The sequence below is a fragment of the Carcharodon carcharias genome, chromosome 18 (genome assembly GCF_017639515.1).
Source record: "Carcharodon carcharias isolate sCarCar2 chromosome 18, sCarCar2.pri, whole genome shotgun sequence".
NCBI lineage: Eukaryota > Metazoa > Chordata > Chondrichthyes > Lamniformes > Lamnidae > Carcharodon > Carcharodon carcharias.
Window position 1 is genome coordinate 22346477 of NC_054484.1, and position 24932 is coordinate 22371408.

The window sequence follows — 24932 nt, forward strand, 5'->3', positions numbered from 1 at the left end:
TCCTTTAGACCACTCTAGATCATTAGGGAGAGATTTTCCAGTTCCGCGGCCCACCCAAAGTCAACAGACCTATCCCTGGTCCGTAAAATCTTTTGTCATGCCCGTGATGATTCCCATGTTGGGCGGGACCGGAAAAAGTAGGCCTTATTGTCAGCTGCGATCTAATTGGTAGCAAGCTTGTTCCTGGATGTCAGAAGGTTGTGAGTTTAGTTCCACTTGAGGATTTGAGCACAAAGTCTCGTAGTACTCAATTTTAAACTTTTTTGAGCTGCTGGCTTTTAGATAAGATGTTAACCTGAGGCAGGGTGACCAACTGTCCCAGATTTGATGGGAGCGTCCCATAATTGAGCCCTATGCCCCTCTTCCTGGGGTCTTCGCTGACGGGACGCCTTTGCTCTGTATTTTTGAAACAACGTTTTGGAGGCTGCTTGTGGGTCTCCTCTTGGTGGTTTCCAAAGATTTTTGATTTTCTCATATTTTGTGCAGTATGTACCTGCTTTTCACATGGTGGCTCACTCCCACAGTGTCTCCAGCCCCCAACACCCCCTGCTCACATGGTCCCGTTTTTCACCTCCCTCCCCCAACTCCCAAGGTCTCACCAGAACCCCCAGCCCCACACCCATGGCCTTGCCAGCCACCTCCCCTTCCCACTATCTCACCAGCGTCTCTCCCACTCCCATGGTCTCATCCTCCCATCCCTGCTCCTACAGTCTTACCAGCACCCCTACTTGCATCCATGGCCTCACCTGCATGCCACCCTCACCTATTCCCATGGTTTCACTGGAAACCATCCCCCCGTGCTCCAGGCACCCACTATGCCCCCAGTACCCCTCTTGCTCCTAAGTTCTCAACAGTGCCCCCATCCACTGCTCCCAAGTTCTCACCAGTGTCCCTGTTTATATGGTCCCCCATGCCAAGGTGCCCCTTTTTTATCCTGAGAATTGATCACCCTGACCTGTAGCCCTGGCTACCCTCTTGGGTGCATGTAAAAGATCCCTTCGCCCTATTTTGTAGAAGACTAGGGGAAGTTATCGCTTTTGTTCTGGCCAATATTTATCCCTGAACCAATATGAACAAAACAGATTATTTTGTCATTATCTCATTGCTGTTTGTGGGAATTTGCTGTACATTTCTGTCGCATTTCCCACATTACAACCATGACACCACTTTACAAGTACATCATTGGCTGGAAAGCACTTTGGGAGATCAAAACTGCACAGTGTTAGAAGCAGTTCAGAAAAGGATTACTCGACTCATTCCTGAGATAGGTTGTACGGTTGTTGTCACATGAAGATGTCTGGAGAATTGTATGGTTGAACAATAACTGTTTATTAATAACAGATAACTATACACATAACCACATGATGCAGTCCTGTCTGGGTTCTATCTTCATGTTGACTTCTACCAAACTCACTCTTACACTCTACTACTCTCATGTGACTCTCTGTATCATAATGTGGGTGGTACGGTTTCCGAAATGCCACATTAACCTTTCCAGTCCCGAATACCCTAATACTATAGAATGAGGGGCTTATCTAATGACAACAGGCTGGGCCTATACCCATTGGAGATTAGAAGAATGAAAGGTATTGAAACATATAAGACCCTGAGGGGATTTGACATAGTAGATACCGGAAGGTTGTTTCCACTTTTGGGACAGACTAAAAGCAGGAGACACAGTTTATGAATAAGAGGTCTACTGTTTAAGATGGGGATGAGGAGAATTCTTTTTCCCTCAAAGGGTCCTCAGTATGTGGAATTCTCTTCCCTGGAAAGCAGTGAAGGCTGGGTCATTGAATTTATTCAAGGCAGAGTTAGACAGGTTTTTGACAGACAAGGGAGTCAAGGGTTAAGGGGGAAGACGGGAAAGTGGAGTTGGGATCACAGCCAGATCTATTGAATAGCAATTGTAGGCTCGAGGGGCTGAATGGCCTACACCTGCTCCTAAGTCTTATCTTATGACAATAGGCTGGGCCTATACCCATTGGAGATTAGAAGAATGAAAGGTATTGAAACATATAAGACCCTGAGGGGATTTGACATAGTAGATACCGGAAGGTTGTTTCCACTTTTGGGACAGACTAGAAGCAGGAAACACAGTTTATGAATAAGACACGTTTTTTTTCCTTTGATCCTTATTTCTTTACTTGCCTCATTACTATCTCCTTTTCCTTGTATCATCACCCTTGTCATTCAGCACCCTGGCTCAGGCCTTCCCTTTTGCTCTTTGCTCTACCCTCCACAGCCCCCCTTTCCCTGCTTCTGAACCTGTTTCAAACCTGTTGCATCTTTAGTTTTTTTCTAGTTCTGATGAACGGTCATCAACGTGAAATATTAACTGTTTCTATTTCCACAGATGCTGCCAGACTTACTGAGCATTTCCAGCATTCTCCTTTTATTTCAGGTTTCCGGCATCTGCAGTGTTTTGCTTTTCTCCCAAGGCTCTCAGGCGCAACCTGACCGCCAGGAGGCGGTGTGGAAACGGATGACGTCACAATGGAGGTGGCCGGGGGAGGTTGGGGGGGGGGCGGCGTCAGGACCAATCCTGAGCCGCTGCTGTGTGTAGGTTGACATCATGACGGGAGGGGGCGTGTCAGGATCTATCGCCAGCACCCCCGCTGCCGGGACGGATGGTGTCATAACAGAAGGGGGCGGGTCCGGTTCTATCGCCAGCACCGCTGTCGGGATGGTGACGTTAGAACATAAGGGGATGGATGTCGTCACAACAGAAGGCGACGTGTCAGGATCAATCGCTGGCCGCCGCCGCCTCCGGAATGCATGTCGTCACAAGGTCGTGGCGCAGGATGTTGTGGGGACGGAAGTGACGTGGGTTTGTTGCTGCCCGTTTGTCGTCGGTGCGGGTTCTAGTGGATCAGTTGGCGGCGCTGAGAAAGCGGGAGGTGAGCTGGGATAGTGGGTGGATGGATGGATGGACTGACTGAATTCCTGGCCCAGAAGGAGAGGGGCTTCATTTTGGCTCGCTCCCCACCCGTGTTGCTGTCAGCAAAGGGTCGGGCTCAGGGAGAATCCGAGCAAGATCGCTCTGTCTGCCCTCGGTGCCAGCCGGGGCTGCTGAGAGCGTGGGCCCACCTAACTGAAGGGTTAGCCTTCCCCACCACACCCCCCCCCAACTCTCTCCCCCCGACTCCGTGCCCTGATAATCTACTTCTGTTTCTCTGCCTCCTCACCCATCTGCCATGTGTTGAGAATCACACCACACCCCCGCACATTCGGCCCGTCGTGTCTGTGCTGCCACGTTGAATGAGCTGCCCGATTAGTCCCACTCCCCCGTCCCCACTTTCTGCTCTGCTTCCCATCTGGGGAACGCTCCCGTCTTGAATAATTTTGCAGCCTGTCCTCCTTTAAAAATGTTAGTTTTAAAGGGAGCTCTTGTAGAAGGAGGATAGCATCTTTCAGTGTTTTGAGGGCAGTTATTGTAGGGGAATGTGGTGGAAAATTTATCTACAGGTTCTCCCAAACAGCCATCTGTGATATAAATGTACCTTTTAGTGGTGTTGGATGAGGGATAAATGGGCTCCTGGGAGAACTCCCCAGTTCATCCATTAGGACCTAGGGATCTTTTATCCCTGCATGAGAAGGCAAACAGGGTTTTAGTTTAACAGCTCATCTAAAATATGGTGCCTGTGAGAGTGTAGTATTCCTTCAGCACAGTATTGAATTACTGACATATGTGTTCAAGCCTCTAAATTACAAGATTGGGGGTTCAAACCCCATCTACAGAGGCATGACTGTGACCAAAGGGATGGGGAAAATCAGCCAAGGTTCTTGCTTCTAATTGCTAACTTACATCCCTTCACACAGAATGTTGAATTCTCTGCCAAAACTCTTGCTGAAGCAGAGTGTAAAGTTCCTTTGAAAAGAAATTCAATATCTGCCCAAAAAAAGGAATGTTAAACAATATGGAAAGCAATCATGACGTTGAGTTAAATTAGGTGATTTGTGCATGGTTGGAAGAGAGATCAACACCACCACAAACTTGGTGGACAAAATAGCATGTTTCTATTCTGTAGTATTCTATGACTAGATGTCCCTGGAATTTCACCCCCATCCCCATCCCTTTCCTCAGTTTTACTTCTCTCTCCTTCTGTAAGACACTGCTTAAAAATCTAACCCTTTAAACTTTTAGTAACCTGTCCTAATAATTCATTGTGATTTTGTGTCAGATTTTGCTGAAACTCCTTTGTGAAGCTCCTTGGGGTGTTTTACTGCATTAAATGCTGTATGTGAATTCAAGTTCAGTTTTTAAATTTTCAAAAATGTTTGAATAAATTGCATTTTGGTCTTTTGGGTAATGATTGTGAAATGTTTTATGGAGAGGGGCGTTGTCAGAAACGCAATGAAGGAACTTGGTTCTGGTTAGATGAGTTTTTATGAATTGGTTAAATTTAATGTTTAGTTTCAGCTCCTTGTGTCATAATTGGTAAATATGCTGCTAAGTATGACTCAGCCATAGGAGCTAAAGAAGATTCTAGATTTGATTCTATTTATATTGATTTATCCATGGAATGAGGGTGTACCTGCTCATCCCTGAACGCCTTTGAGAAAGTGGTGGTGAGCTGCTTTCTTGAACTGCTGCAGTCCATGTGTTAGGTAAGTGTTCCAGGATTTTGACCCAGCAATGATGAAGGAACAGTGATATATCTTCAAGTCAGGATAATGTTTGAATGGAAGGGAACTTAGAGGAGATGATGTTTTCTTGTGTCCATTACCCTTCTAGGGGTGGGGATTATCTGTTTGGGAGGCCTGTAAAGGAATCCTTGGTGAGTTGCTGCTGTGCATATTCTACATGGTTTACACTGTTTACATGGTGCATTGGTGGTGGAGGGAATAAATGGTTAAAGTGGTAGATGGGGTGCTGATCAAGGGGTTTACTTTGTCAAAGATGTTGTTGAGTTTTTTTAAGTGTTGTTGGAGCTGCACCCATCCAGGCAAGTGGGAAGTATTCCACTACCCCTGACTTGTGCTTAAAGATGGTGGAAATGCTCTGCACAATCAGACGAGTCAATCATCACAGAATACCCACTCTCTGACCTGCTGTAGTAGCTACAATATCTCTGTGCCTGGTCCAGTTATTCTACTGGTAAATGATAAATCCCCCCCCCACCCCATAAGTAAACAGTGGGGGGGTGGGGGGGTGGATTTGATCATGGTGTGCCATTGACTGTCAAACGGAAGTGATTAGATGCTCCCTTGTTGGAGATGATCATTGCCTGGCACAAATGTTACTTGCTGCTTATTAACCCAAACCTGAATGGGGTCCATTTCTTACTGCATGTGAACATGGACTGTATCTGTAGCTGAAAGATTGTAAATGGAATTGAACATTGTGCAATCATCAGCAAATGTTCCCACTTCTGGACTTATGATTGAGGCAAGGTCATTGATGAAGTAGCTGAAGATGGTCGGGCCTAAGCCCTGAGGAGCTCCTGCAGCAATGTCCTGGAGCTGAGATAATTGGCCTCCAACAACCACAGCCATCTTCCTTTGCACTCTATATGACTCTAACCAGTGTAGTTGCCCTGCCACCCCCTTTTCAACCCTCAATTCCCATTGACTGCACTTTCACTCATGTTTCTTTGTGCCACATTTGGTGAGATGCTGCCTTGATATCAAAGGCAGTCACTCTCACCTCAATTCTGACATTCAGCTCTTTTGACCGTGTTTGGACCAAGGCCGTAATGAGGTCTGAAGCTAAGTGGTACTGGTGGAACTCCAATTGAACATTGGTGAATAGGTTATCATTGATTAAATGCCATTTAATAGCATGCTCAGTGACATCCTCCATCACTTTACTGATGATTGAGAGTAGGCTGATAGATTAGTGATTGGCCAGATTTGATTGGTCCTCATTTTTGTGGACAGGATATGACATGGGCATCCTGTGGGCAATTTTCCACATTGTGTGGTGGATGTCAGTGTACTGTACTGGAACAGGTTGGCTAAAGGCACAGCTAGTTCTAGAATACAAGTCTTCAGTACTATAGCTGAGATCTTCTCGCAGCCCATTACCTTTGACGTATCCACTGCCTTCAGCCATTTCTCGATATCAAGTAGTGAATCAAATTGGCTGAAGATATCAGGAAGAGGTCGCAATGAATCATCCAGAGATTGATCCAAATACTTCAGCCTTGTCTTTTGCACTCGTATCAGCGACTTAGATGGGGGCAGTGAAGGCATGGTAGCTAAATTTGCAGATCACAAAGATAGGTAGGAAAGTATGTCGTGAAGAGGACATAAGGAGGTTGCAGACAGATATAAATTGAGTGAGTGGGCAAAAATCTGGCAGATGGATTACAATGTGGGAAAATGTGAAGTTGTTCATTTTGGCAGGAAGAATAAAAAAGCAGAATGTTACTTAAATGGAGAAGGACTGCAGAATTCCGAGGTGCAAGGGGTCTAGGTGTTCTCGTACATAATTTTTTAAAAAGTTAGTATGCAAGTGCAACAAGTAATTAAGGCTAACAGAATGCTTTCCTTCATTACAAGAGGGATTGAACATAAAAGTAAGTGTTATGCTTCAGTTACACAGGGCATTGGTGAGATCACATCTCAAATACTGTGTGCAGTTTTGGTCTCCTTATTTACCGAAGGATGTTAATGTGTTAGACGCGATTCAGAGGAGGTTTACTAGACTGATACCTGAAATGTATGGGTTGTCTTATGAGGAATGGTTGGATGGACTGAGCTTGTTTCCACTGGAGTTTAGAAGAGTGAGGGGTGACTTGATTGAAGTATATAAAATCCTGAACAGTTTTGACAAAGCGGATGTGGAAAGGATGCTTCCTCTTGTGGGTGAGTCCAGAACTAAGGGGCACTGTTTTATAATTAAAGGGTGCCCTTTTAGAACAGAGATGTGAAATTTTTTGAGGGTTGTTCAACTTTGGAACACTGCCTCAGAATGTGGTGGAGGGGGGTGGTCATTGACCATCTTTAAGATGGATAGATTCTTGTTAGGAAAGCGAATCAAAGGTTATCGGGAGTGGATGGGAATGTGGAACTCCAAACTCAAACAGATCACCCATGATCTTTTTGAATGGCGGAACAGACTCGACAGGCCAGGTCTGCTATCATTGTGTTAGGTGAATTCAAATGAAATCAAGTTAAAGGTATTTCCACTCAGCTAAGGTCGATGCCCTAGACAGAGACAGGGAAAATCAGCCAGAGCTCTTGATTCTAATTGTTATCCAGAAGTATTCTGAAAATGTCAGACCAAGGCAGCATGGTCATGACAGCCCTCCCCATTCTTCATATTCAGCTGAGCTGACACCGGTCATGACTCTGCTCTGATTAGGTTCAGGAAATTCCACCTACGTGAAGTCACAATCTGACTTGGTTGCTCCTGTTCTGAACGGCATGAATGCCGTGAGACTAGGTAGTGTGGAATTTTCAGCCTTCAGATCTTTTTCCTAAACTTAGTAGTCTTAGTGACTCATGAGTGACAATCATACTTCGCTCGTGCAATTGTGTATGTGTTATTTTGAGGATTTCTCAAACATACTATTTAATTATTTCCTTGAGGATTCTTCATTGTCATGACAAAAGCATAATAGGCTTAAACTATATCGTAGTCTTTTTTAACATTGTCTGGACTATTTATATCTACCATTTTTTGCTGCAGAGGAAGTTGTTTTTTTGTTTCTTTATTCATTCAAGGGATGTGGGCATCATTGACAAGGCCAGCATTTGTTGGCCACTCCTAATTGCCTTTGAAACTGAGTAGCTTGCTGGGCCGTTTCAGAGGCCAGTTAAGAGTCCACAACATTGCTGTGGGAGTGGAGTCACGTGTAGGCCAGACCAGGTAAGGATGGCAGATTTTCTTCCCTGACGGACGTTAGTGAACCAGATGGGTTTTTACGACAATCGATGATAGTTGTCATGGTCACCATTACTGAGACTAGTTTTATATTCCAGATTTATTAACTGAATTTAACTTCAAATTCAATTAGTATTTGAACCCAGAGATTATCAGCCCAGTGACATTACCACTATGCTGCCATCTCCCCTGAGATTGTATGCGAGCAATATTTAGTCCAACTATTCTAGGGGTAAATTTTCATATCACATGAAACTGTTCACCACTTCCATCACATTTTTTTGTGAAGCAACAACCCATGTGAAACTGGAGTCTATTCATTAAGTCTGAAATCTTCAGCACTCGTATTTTTTCTTGTTGCTCCTAAGCTTTACTTATACTGTTCTGAATTACTTTTTCTTCCATGTAGCCTGTCAAATCAGTTCTGCCACTTACTTGACGCTTTCCCTTAATATTATTGGATTTTTTGCCTCCTCTCTAATCTGTACGTGCTTTTAAGATCTTTGTATATAACCACATTTTATCTCGCCATTTTTCCTACTGCATAGGAACATAGGAACAGGAGTAGGCCATTCGGCCCATGAAGCTTGCTCTGCCTTTCAATTAGATCGTAGCTGATCATCTACCTCAAAGCTACTTTCCTGCATTATCCCCATATCCCTTGATGTCAGTTAGTCTCCAGAGATCTTTCTATCAATTTCTGTCTTGAACGTGCTCAAAGATTGAGCTTACAAAGTTGTCTGGACTAGACAATTCCAAAGATTCACCACCCTCCATTCAACCATGATGCCCTGAACATTGAACAATGATCATTCACCTGAATTCCTTCATTTTATATATGTAATAAAAATTAATCTGTCAAAGCTGTATGCCTTAATTAGAGTTAATAGAATTAATAATATTGTGGCTCTGCCATCAACATTTGCCTTTTTTGAAGTTTAGGAGTGGAACCATCCAAACAGATGTACCATCATTGAATTATAATGCAGCCTAGGAACTAAGTCTGTAATCAGGCATGGAGTTAGTATGACCATTCTCCTTCCCATAGCTCTTTTTATATAGAGAACTTTGTAATCCACCTTGTACTAGCTGAAAAAAGAGTCTTATTAATGTCTCGTAACTGAGGCAGATGAAAAGATGTTAATAGAAACAGAAACTCATCTGTATCTGAGACAGCGCATTAAACTTGTACTTCACCAGCCTCCCTTCATGTTGAAAATGAAACTAAAAATGGGTGACTCAGGCAGATGAAAAGCTGTTGACAGAAACAGAAACTCATCTGTACCTTATACAGTGCATTAAACTTGTACGTCACCAGCCTCCCCTGATGTTGGAAATGAAACTAAAAATGGAAACTATTTCCTGTTTTCACTTTGAGTAATTGAGAAGCGTGTAACAATGAAATCAATACCCATGACATCAAAAATGGTGTAATGTGAAGATGGAGTTAGAATAAAATTATGCTTTCAAGCATACAGTCATTGAATCAATGTCCCTGGTTTAATGCCAAGAAATCAGACACACCAAAAAAACCAAAATGCATAACACAATTGCTAGAATGTTCCTATTCCAAGGTCAAGGCTGTTGTACTTCACAAGATGAAGTAAAATGTCTTCTGTCAGGCAGCATCAAAATTTCTCAAGTTGTAGAATGTCAGAGTTTGGGGAAACAGGGTGTTTATCATCAGGAATGGCTCATTAGCACCACTGCTGAAGGATCTATCTGCCAGACTGGGCATGTGGTGAGAACACCAACACGAGGGAAAAACCTACAGATCTTGTTGCTAATCTATCTGTTGAAGATGTATCCTGTAGGAGTGAGCACTGCACAGTCCTTGTGGAGACAAAGTCCTATTTTCAAACTGAGGACATGTTCCATTGTATTGTTTGTTACTACCATTGCTAAATGGGACATAGATTCAGGGCAGATTTGCCAGCTCAAAGCTGGGCATCCATGAGGTGTTGTGGAACATCAACAGTGGAACTGTACTCCATCACAAACTGCAACCTTATGATCTGGTTTATCCCTCACTGTACCATCACTATTAAGCCAGGGGATCAACCATGGTTCAATGAGTAGTGCAGATGGCAACCTGGAGATCTACAACACTGAACTACATGCATGCTGAACAGCACAACCAAGCTGCTATAAACTGTGCTAAGCAATCCTACACCAACGGATCAGATCAAAACCCTCCAGTCATGAATGGTCATGGACAATTAAAAAGCTAACAAGAGGAGGAGACTCCATGCTCATTGCCGGAGCCCAGCAGGTAAGTTCAAAAGACAAGGCAGAAGCTTTTACAAATAACTTCAGTCAAGAGTGCCTCATCTTGGCCTCAAGCGAACCACATCATCAGAGAAGCAAGTCTTCAGCAAATTTTGAAAACTCTACAGGACATTAAAAAATGGCTGAGCACATCAGATACAGCAAAGGCTCTAGGCCCTGATGATGTCCCAGTTATAATGCTGAAGACTTGTGCCCCAGAGCTAGCCACATCCCAAGCCAAGTTATTCCAGTATAACTACAATACTGGTATCTAGCCAACATAGTGAAAGATTGCCCAGGTGCGTCCTGGTCACAAAAAAGCAGGGCAGGTCCAATCTGGCCAATTACCACCCCATCTGTGTACTCTTGATCATCAGCAAAGTGATAAGAGTTTCATTGGCAGTACTATCAAGTATGATTTACTCACCAAAAACGTGCTGACTGATGTTCAGTCTAGGTTCCACCAGGACCACTTGTCTTCATCCTCGGTCTAAATATGAACTCAAGGGCTAAAAGTCAGAAGTGAGGTGACAGTGACTACCCTTGACATCGAGGCAACATTTGACTGAGTGTCGTATCAAGGAGTTCTTGTCTGTAGGTATCAAGGGGGAAAATCTTTTGTTGGCTAGAGTTATACCTTGGTAGATTGTTGAGGTTGTTGGATGCCAATTGTCACAGCCCAAGTACATTGCAGCAGGAGTTCCTCAGCCACTATCCCCAGCCATCTTCAGCTGCTTCATCAAGGACCCTCCCTGGATCATAAGATCAGAAGTTGGAATCTCACAATGGTTAGTTGCATTTGCAATTCCTCAAATAATGAGCAGTCTGTGTCCACATGCAGCAAGATCTGGACAATATTCAGGCTTGAGCTGATAAGTTGCAAGTAATGTTTGTACCATGCAAGTGGAGACAATGGCCATTTCTAACAAGTTGAGAGTCTAACCACCTCCCCTTGACACTCAACAAGATTGACATAATTGAATCCCCAACTATCAACATTCTGAGGTCACTATGGACCAGAAACTTAACTGGACCAGCTATATAATACCTTGGCTACAAGAACGCATCAGAGGCTGGTATTCTGTGGTGAATGATTCACTACCTGACTTCCCAAAGCTTTACCACTATCCAGAAAGCAAGAAGTCAGGAGTGTCTTGAAATACACTCTACTTGATTAAATGAGTGTCACTCTAACAACACGTGAGAAACTCGACAAAATCCAAGACAAAGTCTGCTGGAGGGAAACCCATCCACCACTTTAAACATTCGCTTCCTCTATCACCAGCACACAGTGACAGAAGTATGTACTATCTACAAGAGGCACTGCAGCAACTTGCCAAGGCTCCTTTGAATGCATTTCCCAAACTGCCAACCTCTACTGCCTAATTGGACAAGGGTAACAGGTGCATGGGAACACCAGCACCTCAAACCTCTCACTATCCTTAGTTGGAACTATATCGCCGTTCCTTCACTGTTGCTGGGCCAAAATCTTGGAACACATTGCCTAATAACACTGAGTATATCTACAACACATTGGCTGGTTCAAGAAAATGGCTCAGCACCACCTTTTCAAGGATAATTAGAGATGGACAATAAATGCTGGCTTTGCCAGTGACACCCACATCCATAAATGAATAAAAAATTACTCTTTTTAAAAAAAAAACATTTATTTCCTTTTTAAAAAAAATGTAGATATGAATCAAAAATATGATTACTCATTTTTAAAATGTATACAACACAGAATTGTGGGAATGGTATTTTTGCCCTGATTTTCTGCTACTCTTGGGTATAGGCTTGTTTAATTTCGTAAAACATTGTTCTTGGGATGTATTTGATGTTTGGAAAGCTATCTTGATTCCTCATATCTAGCTGACTTTAATAGATGGTGGTGGGCTTTTCCCATGAACTGCTTCAGTTCCAATGGTGCTAGATAGGGAATTCAAGGATACCTGTTCTGAATGTTGAGTTTCAGGGTTCAATTCCCATATAACTTAGAATAGGGATTGGGATCAGTATTTCGAGTAAAATTTAAGTCCAGTGTCCAGGATCCATTATAACTTTTGAAGGAAGTACAATACAGTAATGGTACTGCACATTAAAGCATTTTTGTCACTTGGAGTAATGCTGATGACATCTAGTGTGTTGATTTTCATAGGAGATCAATAATATTCACAAAACAAGTTGTAGACTTTTATTTTGAAAAAGTAGTAACGTTAAACACCTCCCATCCCCAGGTCATAAGAATAGGAGACATCTATAAAGGTTCTATTGTGTTTCCAATTCTGAGAAGCATACTTGAAAAAGGAGAGGTCTACACTCTGGCCAGTTTGTTCTTCCAAATTGGGATGACCAGGTCCAGCGTTGCCAAATCTTTTCTCTGTACAGTCTACACAAGAACGAATGTCCTTCATGCTGGGTTTCAATTTTCATCCCCTAATTAGGGAACTCATGATTCGCATAGCTTTGTGATTCTGTGCTGTAACAATTATGTGATTCAGGTGGAGGGAGCCTCTGGTTGATGCACTGATCTTCACCACCAGTGAGTAATATTGTGTACTGGAAGGAGTGCTTCAGGGAATCTTGGAGCCTTTTAGCTACTTGTAGGGCAGGTTTACTGAGGCTTCTGAAAGTAATACGATGAATGTTGTTTCAGGTTCCACGGCCATGGATGATTCCAGTTCAGACTCTGATGACAGTAAACTGAGCATCTATCATCAAAACAGCTTTATGGTATGTTTTCATAAAATGAGGGGAGGAATTTGTTCTCAGTTATTCAAAATGAAAGGGTGGCCCTTTGTTAGGTAACCTACACTGTGTCTAAGCAAAATCCTGCAGATTTTGGAATTGAGAACACCCAGCTGTATTGTTAAAGCTTGTTAGAAATTCCTGTTACTTTTTAAGAATTTGTGAAAATCAGGAAATTTAAAACCAAACATTTCCCTTTGTGAAAGAAAATAAATTATTTGCCATTAATTATCAAGGTAGGTATCATTAATAAGTGAGTCTGAAAGTTTACTGATCACCGAGTGTACATATGTTAATTTTAACAAAATAAACATAGAAAATTGCAAATGCTGGAAATGTAAAATGAAAGTATAAAATACCAGAAATATACAACAGATCAACCACCATCATCGGTAAAGACGAAAGACAAGAAAGACCTTGGGGGTGTGGATTCTTTACCAGATGGAAAATAAGTGCATTTTGCCAGTGCTGCTTTATTCTGTAGACACTTTTTTTATAGTTCTGATGAATGATGCAAACTTGATTGAAATGCCATAAACTATGTGTCGTTTTTACAGATGCTGACTAACCTGTGTACGTCTAGCATTTTATGCTATTGACTTTTTAATTCCCATCCCTTCCAAGCAGTGTTTTGTAAGTTAATTCCCAATCCCTTTTAGTTTCATAGACTGGACACAGAGTTCCTGACAATGGATAGTGATAACCTGTTTTGGATCTTTCAAGGTCTCTCCATACTTTAAGTAACGTGAGTCAATGAGCCTTCTGATTTGATCATCTTTTGTTTTTGTTTTATGTTACTTCTGGAAATCACTTTACCTAATTTCTTCAACATCCCACCCCAAATGAATAATGGGACAGACCATATGGAGAGACTGGAGACAACCTGTGCCCTATCAGTCCACAGTGCTGATGTTGATTGAACTTGGACTAAAGCTTGTATATTATAACTTGTGTATCTTGAATGTTAACATAGTGAACCCCACATTAATAAGATCCACGCTTTTTCCTAAAATTCTATTTTTTTGACTATTGCCTTTATGCTAACTACCCTGCATAAATCTATGTCCTGTTTAAACTACAAAGGACTATTCACTCATCCAGTGTGGAGATTGTTGTTTCATCAACTTGTAGCCTGATTTAAAAAACAGCCTCAGTTGCTTTGCACATTTTTGTATATGTGCATTTCTGTAAGCCCCCTCAACATTTGCTCATCTACAACTGGGAGTGCTGCCAATCAAGCACGTGTCACATCTGCCACCAGCTGCATGTGCCAGTATTCCAATTGTAATCACTGTTTCTACAGCTCCGCATCAGTGAAGGCTACTTTATATTTTCCCGTTATATCTGTCACCTAGGTAAACTGGCCTTTGAAGCAAAAACAATTTCTACTTTCTTCTCCGATGTGCCTCAGTTGGTAGCATTCTCACTTCTAAGTCACAAGGTTCAGGGTTCAAGTCCCATTTAGGACTTGAGTGCGGAAAAATCAAGGCTGACACGACAGTGCAATACAACAGAGCGCTGCATTGTTAGGTGTGCAGTCTTTCAGATGAGATGTTAATTTGAGGCCCCCTTGTCCTCTCTGATAGATGTAAAAGATCCTATGGCATTATTTCAAAGAGGAGCAGACTGTTATCTTTGGTTTCCTGGCCAATATTTATCCCTCAATCAACATCACAAAAATAGATGACCTGGTCATTATCAGATTGTTTTTGGGAGCTTATCTTGTGTAAATTTGTTGCCCCATTTCCTATATTACAACAGTGCTTCGTTGATCGTAAAGTACTTTGAGATATCTGGTGGTCTTGAACAGTACGATGTATATGCAAGTCTTTCTCTATTTCTCTCTTTATCCTTTTCATTCTTCAAAAGGACCATGTTAATTTTTAATTGAAGATATTACAGATAGCCAGACATATGTGTTACTATAAGCAAGATAATTTGTGATGTGCACTCTGCATGGAGCCAGCTCTTAGATCACAGTTGGAAATGCTTTATCAGATGTGTGTTTATGGTGAAGAAGCAATAATAATTGGTTTAGCTTTGAATCTTAAGGACAGTAGCTACACAAGAAGTGGGAGTAGGTGTGGCCTATCAAGCCTGCTACACCATTCAGTAAGAACATTGCTCAACTTTTACATCTACATCTGCATACACTTTACCGCTCACTCCCCATAATCGCTTAATTCCCTTAGTGCTGAAAAGTCTGTTGCCCTTGGATATACTCTTCAACTGGACATCCGCATCCCTCTTTGGTATAGAATTCCAAGGAGTCATAACCATCTCCCTAAAGTTTCACCTCAGCTCAGTCATAAGTGGCTGACCCCTTATCCTGAGACTTTGACCCCTAGTTCTGCACTGTACAGATAGGGGAAAGAGCAATGGTGGAGCAGAGGAGACATGCGGTCATGAGGTATGGATGGAAATAAACTGACATAAACTGTTAATTGTAAATAAATTCGTATTCTGCTTATTCTACACGGATTTATTCTGATATATTGTTAAATTGACTAGTACAACTGCACAAATCAACTTTAATAGTTTTGTAAGGAATTAATTTCACTTTGTAATCCCTTTATTCTTTTAAACTATATACCCTTGTTTTAAGAAGGTGTAGTGGTTGTGAGTTTTCAGTGAAGAGAACGCACTAAGAATGTGATTGCGTCAAAGATCAAAGTACCTACCCTTTTTCATTGAATATACAATTAATGTTCAAGCTAAAATCAAATGTACATAAACTACTGTCTGTACAGAATAAATTTGTGTGGTAAAGGTAACTGCCAAAGTGCATGCATGTGTTAATGTTTTACAGTGGTAATGTACTATTTAAAGTTTGTGAAGCCTATACAGTTTGTCAGTGATGGTGAGCACTATTAAACAAGAGGGGAATATATTGTATGTTAAATACATTTGTTTTATTTTAAATGAATTCCAATATTTCTTAGACATCAAGGCATTCTTTTTGCATTAAATTTGCTTGGAATGCCATGCTAAATCAATGAGTTCTGTGAATTCTTACTCGATTCAGTAATTCTCTTACAAGTGACTTATTATTTGCAAAGGTAAATGGACCACTGTTGATAAATGATGAAACATGCCGTAGATGGCAAACTGCTGTCAAGGAGCACTGTGATAATGTTATTCTCGATGAAAATTTTTTCTTTATATGATTTTGTTGAATAATTTATATTTGTATGTATTGGACATAACCAGTGACAAAGCAGTAATTACTTATGTTGTTTTCTTTCAGAGTGAACCAATATTTGAAAGATACAGTCAAGTTAAGCCAAAAAATAATAGTAAGTGCATCGAACTGTTGTGGTGGAGCGGATGGGTAGTGGTTCTGCCTATAATTTAAAACAGGATAATTTTTAACCTCCAAGTTTTCCTTTTCTCTCCTTTACTTTCAATACTTGAAACACAGTTCAGCCCCACCTCCAAGTTTGGTATCATTGTCAAATTTGAAATTCTACTCTGTATTCCAAGATCCAAATTATTTATTTTTGCAAAAAAAGGCAGTAATCCTAGCATGAACTCTTGGGGAACACTACTTTCAATCATCCTCCAGTATGAAAAGTAACTGTTTACCACTACTTGCTGTTTTCTGTCCTGAATTATTTTACCCAACTGGACACTGACTTTCCTATTCCATGAGCCTCAATTTTGTTAACCAGCCTTTTGTGATACTTTGTCGAATGCTTTCTTATCGTCCATATAGCCAACATCCGCCACATTTCCTTCATCAACCTTTTCTGTTAATTCGTCAAAAATTTCAATTAGATTAGTCAAGCACAATGTGCCTTTTACAAATCTATGTTGGCTATCCTTAATTAACTCAAACCTCTCCAAGTACCTGCTGATTTTTGTTTCCTGATTATTGTTTCTAAAACCTTATCCACTATTGATGTTTAACTAACCTTGCTAGGACTGTCCTTGCATCCTTTCTTGAATAAGGGTGTCATATTTGCCACTCTCCAAACCCTTTGGCACCTCCCTGTTATCTAGGAAAGAGTGGAAAATTATGGCAAGCCTTTCCACTATCTCCACCCTCGCTTCGTTCAGCAGCCTGGGGTGCAAGCTATCCGGATCTGGTGACCTATCTACCCTAAGTATACCCAGCCTTTCATGTACCACCTCCCTCAATTTTCATCCTATCCATTGCTTCATTCAATCTTTGCTTCTACTGATATTTTGTTGTAGTTCTCCTCCTTAGTGAACACCAGTACCAAGTACTCATGAAATATTTTAGCCTTGTCATGTGCCTCTAAGCATATATCACCTTTGTTCCTAATAGGACCAACTCCACCTCTTACTATCCACTTACTATTTACATGCCGGTAGAAGATTTTTATGTCGACCACCATTCTGTTCTCGCATTCTCTCCTTGCCAGTCTTATTTTCCTCTTTACCTCCCCTCTCAACCTATTGTATTTGACCTGGTTCTCACTTGAAGAATTCATCTGACATGCATCATGCACCCTTTTTTATTGTTTCATCATAATGCCTAACTTCTTAGTCATCCAAGGATCTTTTTTTTTGGTTCTCCTACCTTTCACTCTTGTTGGAATGCACCTAGCTTGTACCTGAAGCATCTCTTCCTTAAAGATCACCCATTGTTCCACTACAGTTCTTTCTGTCAATCTTTGGCTCCATTACCCTGGCTAGATCCCTTCTCATCTCATTGAAATTATCCTTTTTCCAATCGAGACGTTCGACTTGATATCATTCCATGCTTTTCTGCATTACTAATCTAAACCTTATGTATGATGATTACTCTTACCCAGATTTTCCTTCACAGATACTTGGTCCACATGTTCCATCTCATTTCCCAGCACCAGAAACAGCAATGCCTCCTTTCTAGTTGGGCTGAGAACATGCTGATTAAGGAAGTACTCCTGAATAAAGCTGATGAGCTGAAGTTCAGGGGTGAAAGGTGGCTGCCTGGCAGAGAGAGAATAGTTGATTCCCATGGTAACAAAGGCATGGATGATGGTGTTAGGAAATCCATGAATCTGTGTGTCCCTGCGGTGATTATACTACTTAAGGTACAGCATGTTCCAATGTTGTTACAGTGGTTCCTGCTTAGTATCAAGGGTGGGATCCTCTGTGAGTGTGTTGATAGGTTCCCCAGATCAATTAAGTGTCAGTGAAGAGCAGTTCAAGGGTCAGTCAATATTACCCAGTCAGGCAGTCAGCTTCGGGGAAGCCAGCCAAGAAGTGTCACAGACAAGATAGGGACACAGACAGAGTTCCAGTTAAAGGAAAAGCTGCAGTTAACAGACTCTCTCTGTACTGTGGGTTGTTGGGGCAAAGGAATGAACCTCTTTGGGACCGGTAGTGACTTTTGGAAAGAATTCCAAAATAGGATCTTCAAAGGTGAAGACAGGAAACCCTCATGCGAAAGACGAAGTTTCAGTGAGATTTGTTGACCACCAACTGGGTGGGTTCTTGAGAAATCAAAGGACTGTCTTGATTGCAGCTGTCATTTACTCTGTAGTGTGTGTCTGACTACAGTTTGTTAATTCGTGTGTACCTAATGTTAATTCTGGATGTTAGAGCATAAGGATATATTGTTTTATTTTTCTAATTTTGTATAAGTGAAATTTATTGTGTTCAAATCCCATGAACCTTGTGGCTTTATTCCAAAAGACGGTGTCTTTAACAATGTTAAACAAAATGTTACTGGTCTCTAACCAGACCCCCCCCCTCAGCCCGCGTCCCGGGGTCTGGACAAGGATTGTAACAATGGTTAAGGCATTTCGGTATGACAGTTTAGTGGTTATGTTACTGAACTAGTATGTTAGAGGCCTGGGCTACTAATCCAAAGAATTTTCAATCAAATCCCATCACAGTTTGACAATTTAAAATCTGTAAAAAGCTTGTTTCATTGCTGTGGCAGGAGTAAAACCTGATTGGAAAGAATTAAACGAGTTATGGCATGGTCTGGAAGGTAACAATGTACTCAGGACTATTGGAGATAAAAGGGAGGTCGGCAATGCTGCCATTGTCAAGGGCAGAGGGATTGAGGATGTTTCATTTTGTAAGGGATGGCAAGTTGGATATAACAACTGGCTTTGAAAGAGAGAGAGAGAGAGAAACAGTAATGAGAGAGAGCCATTAGCAGGAGGTGAAGTTGGATAGTCAGAAGGGGGAGGAAGGGAAGTTGGATAGTCAATAGTTTTATGACACTGAGGCCAAGAGGTGATTCCTGTGGACATAGTGCTGACTCCTAGAGGGCATAAAGAAAGATGAGAGAGAAGCGAGAAGAAGCTGAAGGTTCAGGGTTTCGTCAGCAACTGATGATGATTATTAAAGAGCAGATTGTGATTTGTAATTGCCGTGTCCACATGAATGATAGAAGTAACTTTTATCCTTTGTTTCCATTATGGGGAATGTCCTGCAGTGCATTTATTAAGTAATTGTCCTTTCCTTTTGTTTAATTGGCTGCTATTCAGATTGCTATAATTCTGTTCCCTTTGTTATGTGTCTTATTTTGCTGAAATTACCTAAAATCTATATGAAAGTGCAGGCCACTTTTAAATGCTATTTTCACTGTAGATTTGCAATGTGGTGCAATTTGGACCAAAAATGTCTTCTCTTTAAACCATAGTCTGTGTAGAGTTAACTGAAATTAGTCAGGATAATAGTGGGAGACCTGCATAACTGCCCTAGGCTAGTGAGGTGTCCAAAAAAAAAATGCCTCCCTGCTGAGAAGTACTATATATCTGGATAATCTTTGAGAACAGGATTGAATGGGCTGTAATGTCTCCCCATTGATTCTTCTCGCAGTTTAGACTTCCACGTGACAGAAGTGTATTTGGGTAATGTGTTAGAGTTTTGTCAGTGCTTGTGGAACTATCTCCTGGCATGTGGCAGCACATTCCGAAACATTATGATGGGGAAAATTAAAAAGCATTTTTTTTGATGACGTTTGGTGTTTTTTAATTCCTTTTTTCTCCCGTCTCTTTCAGAGGAAGCAGCTGAGCTTTGGTGTTCTACCATTCCAAAAAATCATATGTTTAGCAAGCGTTGGCATATGATATCCATATACATACTATGGCCATATTTATTTGCTCAGAAAAAAAAGGCTGATCGCTATCTTCAGTGGGCCTTTGCAGCCAAATTCATAGATGCAGAGTAAGTCTTTGTGTTTTTGCTGAACAATTTCTTTAACCTTGCTGTCCTACAATGACCTGGATAACATTGTAGTTGATGACATGAATTCCAAACTTGCTTCCGAGTAGAAAATGTCCTTGCAGTTTGCCGTGGAGGGTGTACAGGCTAGAAAGTGGCAAGTGGAACACCACTATCCCTGTGCTTTAAATTGGGAATGAAAGGAGGAGTAAAAGAACTTTGTATTTATGTGGCACCTTTTGCGTCCTCGATGTTCCAAAGTTACATTTAATTACTTTTTATTGTGTTAACGCTGCTCTATATAGGTAAATATGGCTGCTAATTTGTGCTCTGCAGTTATGACATATCTTTATGATGTTGATTGAAGGGTGAGGATCAGCCAGTATATTGGGAGAACTACCCTGGCCGTCTTCAAATAATGTCATAAAATCTTTTACATCCATCATCTCTTTTATAAAATAAGTAGTACTGTTTTAATCAGATTCTCGCCATGCGTGTTTAAGAATTTGTGACTTGCATGGGAGTCCAGAGCTTTTGTTCACATCAGTTCAGATTACCAGACCGAAAGTCTCCGAGCTTAACTCTGGTTGTAAGTGACATGAAATGAGTTTGACTTTCTCGACCAGGTTGCAATTGGGTGCTGAGCTAAATTTAGCACTTATTACTAAGTTCATTCCTGGAAGATATAAGGGATGCTGGTGAGAATAGAAAAAATCATGTTGGTGTTCTTCAAAGGTGCAGGAAGCGACACGTTGGTATAGCTTTAAGGGAACTTTACTCCACAGCTACCTCTGCTGTATGAGTGCTTTAAAAAGCACAATGGGTCTAAAAATTTAGCCGAAGTATTTTAGCGACTGATTGGCACACATTCAGATATTACGTGCAAAAGAAACTTAATGTGTAAAAGTTACAGGAGCTTCAATCTTCAGTTTTGTATTTTTTCCAGGAATTATGATGTCTTTGAAATGAATGTGATAAAGCTACAAAGTATTGAACTTCTGGAAGCGGTGCTTGAAGCAATAGGGAAACATATTGTAAGTACACTTTTATAAATTCAACATTCGACAGTTGGTAAAATGTTTTGTCCATATGTTTAAAGTTGAGTCAGTAATTAGGAACAGAATCATTGACAGTGCCGGTGCTTTTGAATCAGGAATATTTGCTTCTGGGGAGTCAGTGGGAAAGGGTCCAACACGGGACAAAATGGAAATATTTTTTCACACAGAGAGTTGTGGGGGTCTGAAACTCACTGCCTGAAAGGGTCAAAGAGGCAGAAACCCTCAACTCATTTAAAAGGCGTCTAGATATGCACCTCAAATGCTGTAACCTGCAGGGCTACAGACCAAATGCTGGAAAGTGGGGTTAGGCTGGGTAGCTTGTTTTTCAGCCAGTGCAGACACACTGGGTCAAATGGCCTCTTTCTGTGCCGTAAACTTTCTATGATTCTATGGAGGGGGAAGGGTGGAGATACAGCACAGAAGGACCATTCAGCTTGTCAAGCCAGTGTTGGCTCTCTGCAAAAGCAATTTAGCTTGTCCCACTCCTCCACCCTTTCCACCATAGCCTTGCAAATATTTTCACTTCAGCTTTCTATCCAATTTCCTCTTGAAAGCCAGAATTGAACCTGCCGCCACCAACTCTGAGGCAGTGCATTCCACATCCTAGCCACTCGGTGCGTGAAAAAAGCTTTTCCTCATGTTGCCTTTGTGCAACATTATCACTATCCTTGCAGGAATTTTCAGGTATTAATTTCATTGTATGCAAGTAATGGTAATATGGCTATTTTTCGGTGATGTGCAGCTATAATGAATTAGTTTAACTCAAGTTACTTGAATTTAATTTCAAGAGAAATCTGCAATTAAAAAGTTGGCAGCAGTAAAACTGACCTCTTAGATTGTCGTAAAAGCCCGACTGGTTTGCGAATGTCCTCAAGGGAAGAAAACCTATCCTTCTTGCCTGGTTTGGCCTTTGTGTAACTCCAGTCTCTCACCATTGCAGTTGATTCTTAACTGTCCTCCGAAGTGTGCTGGCAAAGCACTCAGCAGTAAATGCTGGTCTTTCCTGGATGATCACATCCCGAGAATAAATGAATTTTTTTTAAAAAAGCCGTGCTGCCACAATCAGGCACAGAATCACCTATGCAGCGAGGGTGGGAAATCATCCAGTGATCATCTCCCGAACTGATATCTGGTGATTCACTTTGGCAAATTTACTGTTCGTGGGTGTTGGTTGAAAATAAAACCTTGCCGGTGATGCCCTTCTATTGTTGATTGCTACCTCTCCTAGAAGAGTATAATGACAGTAGGTGACATTCTGGAGAGCTTCTACCGTCTGCCACATTTTCAATCAATGGGGTTACTTCTGGAAGGATGGGAGAAAACTGGAATGGCCTTCCATTAAAAGAAAGAACTGGCAATTATACAGGATGAGATTTACTGACCCTGCTCACCAGCAGGATCTTCCAGTCCCGCCGAAGTCAACAGACCTTTGGCTGGCTTGGCGCATCCACTGTGGCAGGAGCCACCACGCCAGGACCGGAAAATCCTGGCCATAGTGTTTCACAGCAAATTAAGTAACATTTAAGCGTAGTCACTTGTAGTCAAACACAGCTGTTAATAGTGGATAACAAGGCTCAACATACAGCAATGAGATAAATGACTGGATAATTTTGTTTTGGGAGTGTTGTAAATAAATGTTGGCCAAGACACCAGGGATCTTCCCATACTGCTCTTCAAATTAGTACCAATGACACCTTTTATGTCCACCTGTGAGGACATATAAGTCATCAGTTTAAGTCGCATCCAAAAGATAACACTTCCAATAGTGCAGCCTTCTCTCAGGACTCTATTGAATTGTCAGCTTACATCACAGGATCACAAAATTGGTACAGCGCAGAAGGAGGCCTTTCAGCCCATCATGCCTGCACCAGCTCCCCAAATGAGCAATTCATCTCAAAAGTAAAAATACCTGGAAAAACTCAGGAGGTCTGACAGCATCTGCGGAGAGGAATACAGTTAACGTTTTGAGTCCGTATGGCTCTTCAACAGAACTAAGGATAAATAGAAGAGAGGTGAAATATAAGCTGGTTTGGGGGGGTGGGGGAAGGTGGGACAGGTAGAGCTGGATAGAGAGCCAGTGATAGGTGGAGATTGCCAAAATATGTCATAGACAAAAGGACAAAGAGGTGTTGGTGGTGATATTAGCTAAGAAATGAGTTAATAGGTGACATTAAGGGTAGAAAGCAGGACGAGCAAGGTACAGATAGCCCTAGTAGGGGTGGGGTGGGGGAAGAGATCGAAATAAGCTAGAAGGTAGAGATAAAACAATGGATGGAAATACATTTAAAAATAATGGAAATAGGTGGGAAAAGAAAAATATATATAAATTATTGGAAAAGGGGGGGATCGGAATGGGGGTGGGGATGGAGGAGAGAGTTCACTGGCCCTCTATCCAGCTCTACCTTTCTCCCCCCTCCCCCCCCCCCCCCTCCCTTAAAGCAGCTTATATTTCACCTCTCTTCTATTTTTCCTTAGTTCTGTTGAAGAGTCATACAGACTCGAAACGTTAACTGTATTCCTCTCTGCAGATGCTATCAGACCTGCTGAGTTTTTCCAGGTATTTTTATTTTTATTTTTGTTTTTGTTTTGGATTTCCAGCATCCGCAGTTTTTTGCTTTTATCTGAGCAATTCACCTCGTGCCATTCTCCTGCCTTCTCCCCGTAACCCTGCACATTCTTCCTTTTCAAATAACAGTCTAATTCCCTTTTGAATGCCTCGATTGAACCTCCCTCCACCACACTCTCAAGCAGCACATTCCAGACCTTAACCTCTTAATGGGTGAAAAAGTATACTAAGCGCTCAAACCCTACTCTAGAAACTGCCATTCAGAGGAAATAATGATGTTTATCTATACTGAAACATTTGCTGAATTCAGCTTTAACTTATTTTTAAAAGCTACTGCAGGTAGGTTAAACACCTCAATTATCTTCAACTTTTCTTTTCCAGCACTCCACAAAATTTGTGTCCTGTTTGTTGGATTTATGGGATAAAGTAGATGAGGTAAGTAAAGAAACTAAACATTGACTTCTCTTAAGTAGTTGTTTGCAAAGAACTTATAAAGTTACATTACTTGACCCGGATCCTAGTGCTGAACAGTAAATAAATTGAATATTCAATAAGGATCCTCTGAATTTTTGGCCTGTCTTCAAGATGTAGTAGTGGTGCCAGGAATGTCATTTTAATGGATAGCCGGATGTAAAATTGTTCACTAAGGATAGGGGATGGGGACAGTAATTTTTTCCTGTCTTTTACTTCTCATTTGTTTGTAATGCGTAAATTGGCACCTGCAAGATTGTCTCTCTGATTGTGGTTCTGAAACTTTTTCGTTCATGAACCACTTAGGTGGGGCAAAAGACCCACTGGACCACCTGCCAGTCCAATCCCGCATACTTTTGCTTGCCACTGCAAAAATACTCTTCAGAATTAATAAGAAACATGGCACTGCTTTTGGTAAACACCAATGGGGCGATGTCTGCTTCCAAAATCAAGAGCTTCAGTCCCATGTCAGGCTGGTTCTACGTTCAGTTGGTGGTTCGTCTTTGTTGAAAGTCCAATCTTGCAGTTGTATGTTGCTACAGTAACATAAATCTAGCTAAGAAAATGATGTTGCTGATGCCAAATCGTGCCAAGGATAAGGGAACCAGCTTGGTTGTGTGACATCATGCAAGTTGTGGGGATGAGCATTCTGACGTGTTCTACTGTATTGCCTCGGCCATGGCATTGCACCTGAGAGGTTTGCACTTTGGGCCAGCCCACGGACCACCTGAAGGACCTTCACAGACCACACTTTGAGAACCACTCCTCTTCGAAATGTCCAAATATTTTATATATTGTATATTTTATGTTGCTCACAATCAGAAATGTAGCAGAGAACATAGTGGACTACCAAAGAACA

The 24932-nt window shown here is 41.5% G+C and overlaps 1 protein-coding gene across 3 annotated transcripts in view; it reads left to right on the forward strand.

Moving 5' to 3' along the window:
* The first annotated feature begins 2671 nt into the window (after positions 1 to 2671).
* The window catches only part of ttc3 (tetratricopeptide repeat domain 3), a 125204-nt gene continuing 102943 nt past the window's right edge, over positions 2672 to 24932 (forward strand). For 2 of the 3 annotated variants that reach the window (XM_041211142.1, XM_041211141.1), the window contains exons 1-6: positions 2672 to 2900; positions 12756 to 12832; positions 16095 to 16143; positions 19816 to 19981; positions 20925 to 21012; positions 23984 to 24037. In XM_041211142.1, coding sequence (XP_041067076.1) covers positions 2687 to 2900; positions 12756 to 12832; positions 16095 to 16143; positions 19816 to 19981; positions 20925 to 21012; positions 23984 to 24037 — 648 coding nt within the window. In that variant the 5' untranslated portion in view covers positions 2672 to 2686. Of the gene's footprint in view, positions 2901 to 12755; positions 12833 to 16094; positions 16144 to 17642; positions 17890 to 19815; positions 19982 to 20924; positions 21013 to 23983; positions 24038 to 24932 lie in introns of those variants that run through there. The other variant, XM_041211143.1, reaches the window with a different exon arrangement.